Source organism: Streptopelia decaocto (genome assembly GCF_964273445.1).
Source record: "Streptopelia decaocto genome assembly, chromosome: 2".
Lineage (NCBI taxonomy): Eukaryota > Metazoa > Chordata > Aves > Columbiformes > Columbidae > Streptopelia > Streptopelia decaocto.
In genome coordinates, this window is record NC_138655.1 from 133,602,979 (window position 1) to 133,620,295 (window position 17,317).

The window sequence follows — 17,317 nt, forward strand, 5'->3', positions numbered from 1 at the left end:
ATGCTCTGTCTGTTCTCTATCTTATCTTCACTGTCAGGATTTAAAACAAACCTGAGTGAGATATAAGAAGGATAGTCCAGCTACTTCAGACTCTGAACAGGTTAAAATTAAGGGTGTATATATGAGTATATGTCTTCATGTTCATTACACATATGTCCAGCTTGAATATTTGGGAGATATAGAGGTACATTTTTAAAGAGTCTGTTCACAATTCTGTAGAATTTAAACTGGGATAAACTGTGTCTTTTGTTCTTCAAATACCCATTCTTTCAGTTTTACTTTCAAAAAGCTACAGTAGTGAGTAGAAACCATCTGAACTAGAGAGGCATATGAAAGAGAACAAGGGGTGGTATTTTTTACCAGATTAGATTGGTGATATTATGAAATGGAAGTTCAGAGAAGTTATCATCATCTAGGCTGTTGTTATCTATTGCATATGACATGTACATGACTGTAAAATCTGTATATCTTAAAACAAGAAATGAAGTCTTTTAGAACAGTAGCACAGAACTCAAGTAGTCATATACTGAACACTAAATTGTCTAATTATAATAGTTACTTACTTCTGTTCTTAAATGCTCTGTATTCAGCATTACTTCATGCACTAGTATTGATTCTGATGCAAAAGTGTTCCTGAAAAAAATCTCCATTCTTGGATTATTTGGTGAAAAATATTACAGTGCTTTAGGTATAAAATGGGCTTTGTGACTGAAGCACAGCTGTAGTGAAATGTGCTACTTTCATATTACAGTGATCCTGTAAGACCTTCCTCCTCCTTTCACCTTGCAACAAGCCTGACAGCATTGTGTTTCCTCAGATTATTATTAATAATAAAGCTCCTGTGATTTTTAGGCATGTTTGTGTGAATTTATGCTGTGACTTTTAAAAATAGAAAATATTTAGTTTCAGGTATAGTACTGCTGGAAAATTGTATTTCAGACTAGCCTACCTATCAATTTATTAATAAAAATGAATAAATAATGCCCACAGGTGATACTAATTATAGACCAGTATCTGACTTTCAAATGACCTTTCTAAAAAAAGCCTGCTCACTTCTTACCTTGCTAGGTAATACCATGAAGCATGTGAGCTTGCTTTACTGACTCCTGGGTTTTCTGTTTTACATCAGTTTTATTATCAATTACAAAAATAATTTCTCATATTTTACTGGCCATCCACAATATCAGGTACCAGGAAAGGTCGGCATATTAAAGCAACAATATGCAAACAATATTCAACTTACCGTGCATGTGGTTATTGCTCTGTTTCTCAGTCTAGTTGATTAGGTGATTTTAACATAGTTTGTGACACAGAAATTCATTCTCCATTGGTCCAACAACAGTTGTATGCTCTAAATAGGTCAGGCTAAATGCCTCTTTTTGAAATATCTGAATGAAGTCTGCTAAAATGAATCCTATTTCAAACATAGCCGAAGCAGCTCACAATGAACGACCCTTTCTTCTCCTCCTCCAGCAATCCAAAACTTTTCGTGGTTGTTCCTCAGGATTCAAGGTTGGCATCTGGTAATTCCTGTAGCTCTTAGGAGACAGAACTCAGTGTAGTCTTTCTTTTTTTCCCCTAAAGCAAAAGATTATTTTGCTAACATGCAACTTGTATGGGCTGGTTGTGGGGTGATTTCAGATTTTCCTGTAGTGTGGAGTTATGGTTGCAAAGAGGTCCCTGTGCTAGAGGATCTAAGGACTCTGTGCATTGAATTCAATTAAAGGTTCAAAAGAGCAGCTGGGCATTATAAACTGAAGACAACCTTTGCAGCTCCCCTACTTTCTAGTTTATCTGTGTGTAGTTTCTACTCTGTTTACAGTTTCCATTAATAAAAATAACCTTTCAACAATTTTTGTATGAAATGGTCTGACATGTGCTTGTCTTGTGTTGTGGCTGTCAAAATTAGCTCTGTATATTACTTTTTTTTTTTTTACCTCTCAGCTCATTAAGTTAGTTGATCTGGTTTGGAGTCAGAAAATGTTCAAGCAGGGGAGAATTTTGATCAAATCAACCTTGCATGAAAACAACTGCCTGTTTGCCATCTGCAGCAGGCATTGATCCTTAGCTTGTTTGTGCCTTGCATTTGTTATGCATGTGTAAGCACATTAGCCTTTTCATTTCATTCATTAGACAGTTAGTCCTTGATTAGTGTTTCCTAGTTTCTGTCAAATACCCTACTACTTCTTTATTCATTTTCTTAGGTCTCTCTTTTTCTTTTGCTTCAGTGTGTAGAAAAAAAAAAAAGTTATCCACAACAGTAGCCCTTTTATTTCTTTTTCATACAGAAATGGCTAACAAATATACTTTTCTAATGTTGGCACATCTAATGTTGGGATAAAGTATGAATGATGCATCTTTCTAAAGTTAACAGAGTTATTATTTTAGTTCAGCTGGTGGGCTTTGTTTAGAAGTGTGATGTCTCGGGGTTTACTGTCAGCTTTATTTCATCCCTCTCCAAGAACTGTGGGATCACCTGGATACTTGTGGGTATTTGCCTTATAAAATTGCATTGCATATAAAAATAGATTTAAAGTAATTATGAGTGCAGTTGGAGAATATAGCACTGATATTTTCAGGTGACAGTTTGGATGACAGGACAGAAGAACAGGGTATTTTATGACTAACACCAGTTCACTCAGTAAGGAGTTTTGCTGTCATTTCCTTGTAGAACAGTCAAATGTTAATGACAATTCCATTCTTGAATGTAGTAGGAAAATAAAGAAATAATGTTTTGATGTGTGTAAAGCAACAAGCTATATACTTCTTTAGAACCTGCATAATGAGATCATGAATGAAGTGAGTATTTCAATTGAGTCAGTACATTTAGCAATACCATTAATATTTTATTTGATCAGTGCTCACAAGTTTTCCCTAAAAATTCTATACTCTGCTACATCATTGTGTAGGTACAGTGTGTGTAAAATCTAGTGACTTATTTATTACTTTTTTATTTGTTATCTTAAAAGTTTATTTAAATGTTATCAATCTATCTGAACAATTTAAACTTTGACATTTGAAGTTGATATATTTTTTTTTTCGAAGTACCCTTGAGTTTGTAAAGCAAACCTGAAGGTTGGACCAGCCTGTTCTCTAGAGCATGCCCTGTTTAAGAAACTAGTAGATAAAAACCTCTTTTAGTCACAAAGAGTTGGAGCCATGTGTGATTTTATTTGGTACCTATACATCTGCAGTGAATACTCACTAGCTTATTTGAGATTTATATTAACACCGATTGGTTTAAATAAAAACGATTTTAAACAAAGTATTTTAATGTTTGGAATCAGCAAGAAGGTAAAATTTAAGTATTTTCCCTAGGTTTTTCCCCAAATGCTAATCTCATTTTTTGAAAATAAGTTAAAACGTTGCTAGATACAGACTTTATACTGAATGTGATACTTCTGAAAATTCTTACTTTTTATATTTCCATAATCTTTTAGGTTGGTAAATAATGGTTTTTTTCTTATACATGATAGTTGATCACAGTGATAGTTCTTTTGGGTTTTTTTAAGTTTTGTCAATCTCTATTTAAATGGAAACTGGAATTCATTTCAATTTCCAGCTAACTGAACTAATATTCTTATATGTATCTTTTTATATATGCAGCATTTTAAGACATAACTATAAAATATGATCCAAATGGATTTCTTTGTCTTTACTATCTTCTGCAAGACTGAAGAGCTGGTAGATTTCATACTTTCACATCTCATTTAATACATACATTAAAAGATTAAAAAAAAATTACTTTCCTAATTCCCAGTTTGTAAATTTTTAATGATTAGTGTGTGAAATAAATATTACGTGGTTTGGAATGAGGAAAACATTGTTTTCATACCTGCAAAGGAGATACAAAAGTGCTGTAAAAACTGATTCTAGCAGCTCAGTTCCAAATATTCTATTTTCAGCAACTCCCACCATCACAATGGTTTCATTATTTTTGAAATGTTATACACATATAAGTGTTTCATACAACTATTTCCTTTCACATACGCATTATTTAAATGTGGTATTAGCATAGTTTGCTACATTTTAAAATATTTTGGTAAAATATATTTCATTTAATTAATAAGTATCTTTTTGTGTTAAAAATCCATTTTTTCCTCCACATGTTTTCACACCCTGACAAATGCAAATGGGGCATCTCCTGGCATTGATTTCCATTTTCTACCAGATTTTAGAGAAAGCTATTGAATGGCGATATGCAAGTATCAAGGTATATAACACAACTGACTCTGTTACTCAGCTTTACTAAAGGAAGAGATTTCGCTTTATTTCATATTCCAACAAAAAAGAACCATATGGATGGTCTTATTGTAAACCTTCACTGTATCTGGATATTTGCTGAACAGAAATTGAAGACACTTTGAGTAAACATAACTATCATGTCTGATTTGTAAAAAAGAATAATGGAGACTGTAACAAGTGTAATAAATTATTAAGTTCAGATATATCCCATGCTTGGAACAGTGTACCTGTAAGCTTTCTAAGTGATGACTGTTGTTCTTGTTGAAAATGACAGTTCACAAAGCACCTTATAAATGATATGCCTTGTTTACAATTTTGGTCTTCTGTTTTGCAATTTTCTTGTCATGATAGATTTGTGGTTTTCTTTTTCCTGTTAGGATGCTTCCATTGCCCACAGATTCCATATCATGAGAGAAAAACATCCAGAGAAGTTCAACAGTAGGTAAGAATCTAAAAATATTTGCATATGAAAGGATTCTTTCAATGTAATTAAGGTATGTTCTGTGAGGGGTTAAATTTTACATATGCTTTAAAATATTGATTCTTATAAAAGAGAGGAAATTGTTGCATTTTATATTAAGTATATGCTCCCAGACTCCTTGTAGTGTAACTGTTTTATATCTGGTATTTCAGCTAAAATGAATAGCATTATAAATAAACTGTTCTCACATGCGAAATGTTTGACTTGTAAGACTAGCATGGACAAGATGATGCATTGTGGTATGTGAGGATCCCTGAATTGACACTTTGCCATTAGGCACTGAAGAACACTTATTAGACAGCTGCAGATGGTGATCCTTATGTTTCATTCCCACACGCACACTGGTACATTGACAGGGGCTCTTCCATATATACTCTTAGTAAGGGCAAGTGAATGCCATTTTACACATAAATGCTTTTATCATTAAACAACTTTGAACATGTAAAAAATTCAGGAATGAGACTTTGCATCCGTTCCTTGTGTTGCTTTTTGAATTTGCAGTGTTATCTTGGAGCTTTTCTGGAGATTAAAAATGTATTACAAGATGCACTGTAAATTCACTTTCTTTCAATATCTGGTTTGTTGAGTAGATAATATTCATAATGCAATGCTTATGTTTGTCTCTTCTTATTTTGGTAATTTAGCATTATAAGTTGTGATGGGGAAAGGCGACATTTCAGAAACTTTAATGAACATTTAAAGGCACATGGGGAGAGGAAAGTAAGATACGAAGTTACTGAGAATAAACAAGGAATATCTAGAAATAATTGTTAACACAAATGTTTTGTCATAGTGAGCCCATCATACACTTTCTTGAGTTTTCCATGGGAGCAACCTGTAAAGTCTTGTGTAGATGTAAACCTTCATACACCTTAGGATGATAAAATATGCTGTTTGTGCTGTCATCTTAGAGCTGTACAGAATGATGTTTGAATATGTTTGAATGTTACCTAACTTATTACTGTTTTCATGTTGAAAGTATGAATTTTACATTTAACAGTCAGAGATGGGTGCTTTTTTCTTCAATACTCAATCTGTTTAGCATCTGTGCAATGACATATTATGAACCCAATTGTATTTCTTTTTAAGTTCCACAGTAAACATTTATTTTGTCTGACCTCCTGTTCCTACCTCCAGTGCTTCTCATTTTGAAAGAATTATACTATGAAAAGATTTGAACTCAAGCCTGATTTGCTCATCCTAATGTATTATACTCATTCAGCAGGACTAGAGATATTGGACATTTAGCAAATGCAGATATTCTAGGCCCTGAAGATGAAGCTAGTGTATCAGTGGTCTTTTTGCATATTTTCAGCAGTTGGCAATTATAATTTATAAAAAGCTCAGCTAATAACTTGAGTTTCAGATCAGATTTCATGTCACAATAAATCATATGCCATTAATAACATCTGATAGCAGACTCACCTTGAAAGTCATCTATATTTTAAGGAACCTGATGTTTCTAACATTATCTTAAGGAAATTAATTACAAAAATATATAGTTCCAGTCCCTACGTGCTTTGGTGCTCTGATATTGAAAGAACTTGAGTCTCTGGGTATTGAAAGACTATGCATTTGTAAAAAAGAATGTAAAGACTTAAGCAGAGTATTACAATAGAGACTGATGTTTTAAAATGTTTCTTCAGGTGTAGTGAGAAAAAAAAATGTGGATTTCTATTTCTGTTGAATAGAATTTTCCAAATTATGTTAGTTCACAAATAGTTTATTCCATTAACAATTATTTGCATGTGGCACTACTCCATAATATGTTTCAGCAGCATTTTCCTTCAGTGTGTGAAAATAAAACCCTTTTTCAGATGTCTGCTAAACCACAAGACTTAATTCACCAGAATGGGAATTTTCTGTGCAATATCTAAATGATTTAGGATCAGCAAGTCCAACTTAAGTCAGATGCATAGTGGGCTCCATAGTTAGTAGTACTTACACATTTGAAAACCTGACATTACTCGTTTGAAAATCCTAAATTGTCATGTGAATATCTCTAGTGATTTAAAAAAGTTAATTATTTTGTGAGTTTATGTTAGTTTTCTCTTACCTGATTTTCCAAGGTTTTGAGCTCCCACAGCTATCATTCAGTTTTGTAAAGCAGATCCTTGCACTGAGGCTCTACCCTGAAAACAAACATGTAAAAATTTCTCTTCAGCAAGGAGACTTTTGAGTTTATACTGTATGCAGAGATGTTCTGAAACCCAAGGGTGTTGTATTTGTTTCAGTGAACTAAGTTAGGTTAAGTTTGGGGCTGGAGAATCTTTTGCTTTAAATCTTGGTAATGATCCTCAGATTCCTAAGGACATTCCTTGACGTGCTGATCCCAGGGTTTTTTTGTAAATAGAGCATACCAACAGGGGAATTCCTGACACATACTTATCTGTGGAAGCAGGATCTTGCTGTACTTGTTTACCTTCTCAAAATGAAGATGAGAACATACTACAAGGCTTAGAAGGACTTCTTAATGACTACTGCCCAATATTGTAGAATCCTCTGGAAGCCGGTGACTTAATTTTTGGAAACTCTGGCACGTTTTGAAACTGTGCGGTCTTCATATACTTTGGAGACAAAGACTTAGTATTACTGACTTATTACAAATAGAAGGAAATACATTAAGGTGTGCATTTCTAAACTGCCTAGAGATACTTCGACATTTAGGTCTTTGGAAAATCTAAGATTAAGTATGTGTAAATACTCGTGAATTAAAATCCACATTATCTGTTCTTTCTTAAATCACCACATGACTTAGGAGCTACCTTGTGACATTTCTTTTCAGTGAAGCACCTGTTTGTTTTAATTTCTCGTGAAACTGAAATCAAGTCCCTTTGTTAAAAGGGTCTTTTGTGGACAGAAGCTTAAACTTCACTGAAAAATGCTTAGTACTTGCCTTAATCACTTGAAAATGTTCTACTTGCAAGCTGCAATATGAAATGACCCCATATTGTTTTCCAAATAAGACTCAGCATAAATGTCTAACAGTGTTTGAAAAGATATTCATTACTTGTTCCTAAAAACGGATCTGCAGGAGAAGAATATTTCTTCTGATGACGGTCAAATAGAAAAGAATGGAAGTGAGAAGACAGTAGCATCCCCACCTCTGTAAAAAGAATGAATCCTGATATACCATTTTAAGTAATCATATCTTATGATCACTAGCACACATTATCAGAAAACAGTACTTACTTTGCATTAAGATCTAAATGTGTTCATAAAACCCAGAATTTCAGCTGTCACATTACCCACTCTACAGATCTGACATGCTGAGAACCCTGTGTTGAGAATGCAGAGTTCACTTCTTAGCATCTCCAGCTTAAGAGTAGGATCAGATTTTCTGATTTCAGTGTGGAAGGGCTCGTTAACCCCAGAGGGGAGAAAACTTGCAAAAGACAGAATTTCAAGTAACAGTATCATTAAACTAGGGCATACTGTTGAAATAACAATTCCGTTAGGCCAAAATGGCCTGCAGGGAGATCTGTGTAAACATCATAGACTTGATGCTGGGAATAACAGATGTAGAGTTATGTGACTGGAATATACACAGTGAAATTAAGACTACATTCAACAAAAAAAAAATTCAAGTTGATATTAACTATTCTAAAATAATATACAGTTAAATTAGGCGTGCTAATTTGACTCTCTGACACCCTGTAGTATAAAATACGTATCTTAGTCTGAATAAATTAAAGTAGGACTTATGGATTGCATTCACACTCTTAGTACAGCATCTTTGAGTTTTTCAATCATCTATCTATCTATTTTAAAGCAGAAAAAGTTCCTATTCATAATACCTCTATTTGTATCATGTTCTTAACCAAGTACTTTTGAGATTCCCTCTCAACTTGCACTTAATCTCCAAGGAAATATGTAAGTAACAGAAAGTACTGATATACTTCATGCAAGTAGTCTCCAGGAGAATAAGTATTCTTTTAATAAATATGAGGGAAGGAGGTTACGCTTTCATTTTGATCTCCATGCTATGTGACACTTGTTTAATCTGGAAAGGCCTCAGAAAGAAAAGGTGGGAGAAATGACAGACTAATGAATCTTTATAAAGTTCAGTTTAAGTAATGGAGTCTCTTGGGTTGAATCACAACAGCGTATTTGCAGGGAACGTAATAAACATCAGCACAAAATTCCAAACTTGAATTGCAGAATTTTCGGTCTCTTTTCTTCAACCTCTTCTTTCTTCCTGGTTGTGACTGAGCTGAAAACAATTAAAAAAGAGAGACCAGATTGCAGAGATCTGTTACCTGTCCCATTGAACCCACAGGTTTCTTTTCATGAAAGGATAAGACTCCAGGGCATGATACCTCAGAACTCAGGCAGTATTCCTGCAACTGTAGTCATCAGAAGAACTAATGCAAGGTGAAAATTTTTATGATAGAGCATGCAGTATTTCCACATGAGCAAGAGATGGCTTGTAGGTAGACAACCTTCTCTGCCCAACTCTTGGTTATAATGGGTATAGACAGAAAGAAAAAAAAATCAGCATGTGCTTTTGTCAGACTTGAAACATATAATAGCTCATCTTTAGAAAAAATGCCTGAAGTATAATGTGTACGAGAGTTTACTTAGCCAGGACAAAGTAAGATAGTTGGAGTATATAATGCTGAATCAGCCTATTTATGTCTGTTGCAGAGCAAACTGACAGCAGTCTCTGTCTGCAATATCTGCACCTCTGTCTGATTTGAGATTTTATATTTTTGTCATTTCTCTAGAAAGTGTTAATGGGCTAAGGCTCTCTGTTTGAGAGACTTCTTACTCTCTTAAACATTACTCTGCAGTGGCAATATGGGAGGCTGCTGTGCTTGGGGAACCTTATGTTCAGACTCATGAGGACCAGAGGCAGTGTGCTGTATAAATTACATTTTAAGTAGATGTCACTAAGTCCTGTGACAGTAGATGTCACTAAGTCCTGAAATCACATCCCCTGTGATTTCAAAATACATCTCTGAAAGCTTTACACTGTATCAAACTCTCAGCAGAGCACTGAATATATGTTTATATTTTCAGGGTCCTCAGCTATCAAATTCACTACCGCAGAGCTGAAATAGGGTCAGTTTTTGTAGTGTTGTAATAGTAAGGACTGTCTGTTTATTTGGCGCTTCCATTGGAAGGTGGTTTTGTTAAACATCTGCCCTTCTGCACTTTTGAAAACAAACAAATAACTGAAATATGTACTATTAATATTGACAAGATATGTGAATATTATTTTCTTTAAGGAAAGTTAAGTGTTTTAAAGAAATGTAATGATAGCCAGTTGTTAAAGAAAGAGTTGCTTAAGAAATTGTCAAGTAAAATATATAGCCATGTTAAAGGGTGAAAATCATTGCATTGTCTAGGAGAAAGGATTGTTTAACACGGTGCACAATCATATAGACGATTGGCCCAGTGTGCTTTCTACAAGTAACAAACTGTTGATTCACAGCAGGTCTATCCATATGCTATAGGCCAAATTTTCTTCAACTGATGACAGACTGGTAAAGGAATTTATAGATGGTGATGTTTTGTTACTCTGACTAGGTCATTGAACCTTTTGTAAGGATTTAAGTGCTCATTGGATGTTCTACACATTCTTTAGTTAATTAAAACTACTGCCTTTTTTTTGCAATACTTTGAGGGCAAACTTAACTATGTACGAGTTAAATCTTGGTCTCTTCCATTGTTTAGTCAAACCATTTGAAAAAAAAAACCACTTAGTAACACAATGATAGAAAAGGGTTTCTGACTACTTTCATTTGTAGTAAATTCACATATGAGAAACACTGTAACAAAACTAGTAAACTGCAGCTTGATATTTATTGCTTGTTGATGAAGTATGGGCAGGTACTTATATACAAATGAATAAGATTATTATCTCTGATTTTCATGTGCGCACATTAAATAGAATGCATTGTGATACCATTTCTTAATGAAATATTGCTTGCTTTTGCAAGTTACGACAGCTTTTTTTTTTGTAGTTAGAATTAGTGAACACTAACAATGTAAATTTGCAGCTGATTTTGAAACTTCATTTTGGATTAATTAATCTTTAAATCTCTGAAGTAAATGGCAAGTCTTTACATAAGTTTGATGTGGATATACTTCATGTTTACAACAGATGCTTGGCTTAATAAACAGTTAAGCAGCAGCCATTTCTAATATATATCGCAAAACCAACAAAACCTTCTTTCAAAATCCAGTCAAGGTTGCTAAGTGGCCACAGCGCACTTGTGTATAATATTATTGACAATATCCAAGCCATTAAAAGCAATGAAATGAATTGTTAAGGAATAAATTTTACACTTCCTATTTAATAAACATAAACACATTATTCTTTAGTACAAAGAAATTAAAATTTAATCACAACATGAAAACCTTTACTCTGAACTGTGGGTGCTTTATGGGACTTTTTTTTAATCCTTTAATTCCTGTAATTAAGCCCCTATTTTTAGAGGATGTTGTTATCCAGATGTGTACTACAGTACCCATAGATAATGAGGAGAGCCCAGATACTCCTTTAGTATAGCACAGAATTACATGATATACAGCATCTGCTTTTACTTGTCTTGGACCTTGAGTCATGAGAAATTGGGTCCTGGATTTGCTTCAGATCAAGAGTCTTACAACTAATATACCCCAGGCTTCCAACTCTACACTCTGAAATTACAAATTAGTTTGTGTCATATTACAGAGACTTAGGTAATTGGAAAAGAAAAAATAGCCAATCCTCCTAACCCTATTTTAGTACTACTGTTCAAAATTCATTTTTTAATAGATTACCTGAAAAGTAATCCTTTCGACCAATATGCCAGCCCCTGATTAAATAACCTGTAGTTCTTACCTTTGCTAATTATATAACTGAAGTGATTTTAAGTACTCAAAATATCTAATAAAGAGCCTGTGTCACCATCTCCATCACTTCAGAAAACATTTTCCATTTTTCTCTTTATTATTTTTTGAATGTTGTTTGCCTGACTTATGTCTATGTATTTTCATGTAAATAATCATACTGCTTTCTGATCTGATTTCAAGTCTCTTATTTTTATTGCAACATTTTACGTAGCCCTTTCTAAGAAATGTGCAAAGCTAGAAGCATTTCCAAGCTTATAGTTTATAGTAAATTTGTGTATCTTAGAAAATAAGATCAAGCTTGTGGATATTCCTCAAGTAAAGTGTTGAATCTCTTTAGTATTGATATACACAAATTATATTTTCTATTTCTATTTTTATTTTTAATTATATTTTCTTTATAATTTTATATTATATACCTTAGCTCAAAATATGGATTCTTTTCTCAATATCTTGTATGTGTGTGAAATGGCTACGCACTTTTAAATACATTATTGCAAAAAAAGTACAAAACAAAAAACACCACAAGGGAAATATATTGACCGACTTGGTGATTTAAAGGGAATGGCTGTTCCTTACTCTGATATGTGACACTACTACTACTATTGAAACCAAGTTTAGCTAAAAGATAACAGTAGTTTAAAATTATATTGCCTGTCTTTCCCTCATTGCACTTCATACTTTGCCTAACTGGAGATCTGATGTGTTTTGGGAATACTTCTTTGGTGATTTACATTTTTGAGACTAAATCATACAGTTCTTATGTTCTTGCCCAAGACAGGCCTACTCATATTTGGATATTTGCATGTACTACCATAGCACTCCAAGTGTACATCTCTGCATTCTCTTGTAACTGTACTGCTGAATGATTGGTCACTATTGATCTGCATCCATTTCTGAAGCAGGAGATTAATGGACATTCATTTGCTGTCTCACCAGTGCTCAGGGCACTTGTATCCCCCTTTCAACTTTTTCCTTTGTCAGACAGAGAAATTGTGGAAATTTAAGAAATTTTGCTAACCTGGTTCAACAAAATTGTTCATGCTTATTTAGGACTTGACTCTGCACTTTAGGAAATACACATTGTACGTATGTTACCTGTCTCTGTTGAGTAATCTGTAATTTTCAGCTCTGGTTTGGGTAAAAGGGTTCAGATCAACAAGGAATGTGACAGATTGTTGGCTGAAGAATCAGAACACCCCCCTCTTCCAGCTCAAAAGGCTCAGGAAGACTCTCTGGATAAACTGTAAAGACAGGATACAAGGCAAAGAAACATGGGGAACAATATAAATTTGGTATTGTTTCTCAGAGTTTTAATGAACAGTAATTACAAAAATCTGAATTCATTTACCGATTAGTGGTTGTGAGGATGAGTCGTATGCTTGTAGTATGTTGATATGTCATAGCATAAAATAGTTCACAATATAAAAGCAGAAAATCATTGGATGTAACAACTGTTACCAAGTAATTACTTGGAATTTATTAGGCTTGGAAAGTTTTCAAATTATATCCAGTTTCAATCCCTGAAAGTGTGCTTAGATATGCCAACAATTAATATTGTTCCTTCAGTTAAGAAATTAATACGGAATTTTAACATCATATTGAATTTACATTAAATTGTTTTCCTGATGTACCTAAAATTCAGGACAAGAGTATCATTTGAATCCACATGATATAGGTAGATACGGTAAAAGCTGCCTAGGATTTTGATTTAGTAGTCAGAGGAAGAGGCCGTCTGTTAGATTTGCTTTTTTTTTTTTTGGTTCAATTTAAACTTAGGGAACAGCTACAGGTAATATGGTTTCCTGGTTCTCAAGAACCTTTCAGTTATGCTTTTTTAATAAAGATTTGTCCATATGAGGAACAGCAAGGTCTGTTAACCTTTCTTGCAGCGTGCTATTTCTGAGCCAATTATGAAGATGTCTAAAGGCATCGAATGCTCTTTGGAACAGTAACTTGTGATTTGGGAGTATAATGGCTAACTGAAGAACTTTCTCTGTGGTTAGAATATTTGTGCTGACAATATAGTAAAAACAAGGCCAGCATTGATTTTTTTATGAGCTAAAATACTTCTTGGATTTTTTCTTTTACTTGTGTGATATATTAATAACTACAATAGCAGCAGAAGTAGCAGAAGATTCTTCAGTCATTTGGATTTTGATAGTAAAACCTTGAAGGCTGTTTTAAGCTATTAATCTAGTTCTTTATCAAGATTTTGTTGATGTTCAAAGAACGAAAAAAGTGTGTTAAAGAAATATGTTCTTCTTGCTGGTATGAGGCAGCTGATGGCTCACTCTGAATCAAATTTCAATATGTTTAGCTACTTGGATCTCCTAGAGAATTGCAGAGTAGATGTTCTGTGAAAGTGATCTGGAAAGATAAATTTAATTGTGAAATTGTTGTAGACTTTTAAAAGTTAAACCTGAGTGGATTGACTTAACTTAGTAAGGCTTGTGCTTAAAAAACATTGCAGTAGCAAAGCTGCACAGCAGCCATGGTACTGCAGCAAGGGGACTGTTTTTATATGGGCTTCATAGTGGGGGTGCTCAGCCAGGAAGAGGGAGACTGGGATTCAGTTCCCCCCTTCTGACAAGGAACAATCAGTTGCACTGGCTTACTTACTTGCTTGGAAAGTGTTTTAATCATTAAACAACAAAATAGCAGCTGGACTATAATGCAGCTACAAATGCCATAGTTCGCAACTCTGGCAGAAACACAGCAAACAAGTTAGCAGGTGGGAATTTGACTCTGTCACCAGGTTGCCAGGGCACTAACCATGTGAAAAGGCATTCTTGTGTTGTTTAAGGTCTGGTAAAAGACTAAGTTACTGACAATATTTATCCACTGCTGTATTCACATAAACAAATAGCATGGAAACTGGACATACTTTCTACAAAGTTGATGGTTTATGTGTAGCATGCTAGTATCTACATGCCAGAATGAGAGACTCTCAACTGTTTTTGTTAAAGAGAGGATAAAAAAGCTAATTAACCTAAAGTATTTGCAATAAGTGCACACAGTAGTCTTCCTTCTGTCTGCTAAAGCTCATTTGACATCACCTACAATGCCTGAAGATACTAAAATTGTGGTATAAGGGTATATGGGCATGATGGAGAACAGTCCCTGTTGGAGAGATGTTAGTCAGACACAGCAAACACTGTCAAAGAGAGAATTGCCTAGAGTTACAGAAAGAAGATGCCTGTCTGGGCTACTCTGAACCTTCTCTGACTCTGCCAGTTTCTCAAAATCATGCATGGACAGTCACAGCTGACCTCCTGCATAACAAGCTGCAGGTCTGCTTCTAAGGTGGATGGTACCCCAGGGCCTTTGTGGAGCACACCAGCACGCGTTCTTCTGTGGTTTAGAGTAAGTTTAGACTACCTCAAGCACAAAGCAATACCCTGTGGCTGTCTCGTTTGAGTTTCCAGAGCCATCTCAGCACTAGCTCTGCAGTCCTGGCAGCATGCTGCCTCACACTGGAGACACCGCTGAAGTGGAGGATGAAACATGCAGTGGTTGAGGACACTGGAGCACAAGCTGGTAGCCACTAGTCTCCCATGTTATACCAGCTTCTGTATCTTACCCTATATGTTGAGCTGTCTCAAGTGAAGGAAGGCTTGGAGATGAAATTTTAGCGGATAAGTCTGTTCTTGCTAAAAGACACATTAATCTTTTTCCTGCTTTTCCTTCCTCTTACAACTTCTGTTGTTTCTCTTTCTGCTTTTGAGTCCTTTTTTCCTTGTCTTTCTTGACTTTACCTTGTTCCTTCACCTTATAAAATAATCAAGGATATAGATTTCAACAAAACTATACTCCTGGTTAAGAAGGATTTCAATTTTTATTATAAAGCTAAATTAAGAGCTGCTTAATGCTCATGGTTTAGTGTTTTAATAAAAAAGGAAATGTAGAAGCTGACAGAGCAAGAGGGATGTGCTTTTCAGCCATGTCTCTTACTTCAAGTCTTAAGTGTTGCTTTGTTTGTTCTGTTTTGATTTTTTTTTTTCCCCTGAAGTCTTTAGTATATAACGTCTGTCTTTTTCTTAACACTTTTCTTCTCTATGAACTTATAAGATGGCGTACAGCTGCATGTGGGATACACTTCTACTAGAATACTCTTTGTTTGACAATATAAAGCTAAGTAATCATACCATTAAGTGTGCCGATTCAGTGCCCTGCACTGGTAGCACTCTAAAACCTGTTGCCTGGAAGAGGACGCAATCAGTTTCTGTGCCCTTCTAGAGATGCAGTCTTCTTTAAAGCATATAGTAATGAAAGCCTAATGCATCCTGTGAAGAATGAGAAAGTGAGAATAAGGTTTAGAGAAGTGTTCCTTCCTCACTAAAGTCTGTTCACTTTTTATTACAAAGCATACTTTTGATCTTCAAATTTGTAAGTTTAAAAATGCAGAGGTAGAGTTTATGGTTTATTACATTAACTCAAGTCTTGTATATTAAAATTAAGTAACCTTCCAATATTTCAGACTGATTATCTTATTTTACAGACTACTGGTAATATCCCATGTATAATATCACAGAATATTGGATATTTTTGATGTCCTTACCTTACCCACAAGTCACAGGAGGTGAACATTTAACTGTATCAGATAATACTTAAGGAAAATCAGTATCTTTATAGCTGAGGCTTTTCTTCAGAAAGAATATAAATGTTACTGATAACCAGAATGACAGTTTTATGAATGAAATAATTATTGACTCTCATGACCAGTTTGATCCATCTTTCTGATGACAAGACAAATAGACATGTAGGATTTTTTAAATTTTCTCTGTGGATAGATTGTCCAAACTTTTATGACAACTCAAAGCTTTATATTTTTATGACTTTTATACTGTCTGATAGGATAAAAGAAAAGAATTATGTAACACCTGGAAAGAACAAAGACCTGGGTTCTTTACCTTGTGAAATTCTGGATTACCTATGAGGGCAAAGTATCCTGGAAGGAGGAAAAAATACGTAGCTAGTAAGCCTCCTTCAGAAGATATTGCTGGGCAGGAAATAGTTTCCCTGATGTGAAAATATTTTTCCTATTTAAAAGAAAGCTAATTTAGATTTAAAAAAATCAGAACCTGCTGAAGCCTCAGGGACAGAAAGGGAGCTTTGCATCTCCCACGGTTACTGTTATCCTCAGAGCTGTGGTGTTTTTTGGAAACAAGAGAGTCCCAGCTTCCACATCCAGACAAAGACCCACCTTCTCCCTCTGTGCTGCTTAAATACAAGTTGCCTTGATATGAAGTTAGCCAATGAGAGGAGGTTTGGTTTGATTGTTTGTGTGTTTGTTTTACATCTGCAGTGGTGAATGTTTATTTATTTGTACAAAGCAGAGCACCTGGACAGCTTGGAACTGGTGCATATAGTATAGGTCCATCCAAGGGCGTATTTGTTCTGCTGTCCTGCTGCCAGGGGGAAAATTCCAGCTGGTAACGTTGAAAATCATGGCTAGAACTGCAAAAATAAAAGCACTTGCCTGAGATGTTGGAGATTAAGTTCAAGCCTTTAGTGCAAATATACACACAACTGTGTTGCCTAAATCCCAGGTGATGTACATTGACTCACCAGAGACAGTCAATAAGGGGTAGCTAAGTATGTTTTTACGTGTAGCTTTAAGCCAATATCCCATCTGTTAGCTAACACTTTCTAGATGAAAATTCCATTAAAATTGGCTTCATTTTATGTAGTTTTTGGTTTCACTGAATAATATAGCCTAATCAAAGATAGCTAAAAATAATCCTGGTT

The 17,317-nt window shown here is 34.7% G+C and overlaps 1 protein-coding gene across 3 annotated transcripts in view; it reads left to right on the top strand.

The window, feature by feature from the left end:
* Positions 1–17,317, top strand: part of DGKB (diacylglycerol kinase beta) — a gene marked incomplete at its 5' end in the record, with an annotated part of 319,453 nt that overhangs the window by 178,498 nt on the left and 123,638 nt on the right. For all 3 annotated transcript variants that reach the window (XM_082045820.1, XM_082045821.1, XM_082045822.1), the window contains one exon: positions 4,623–4,687. In XM_082045820.1, the coding sequence (XP_081901946.1) occupies positions 4,623–4,687 (65 nt within the window). The remainder of the gene's footprint in view (positions 1–4,622; positions 4,688–17,317) is intronic.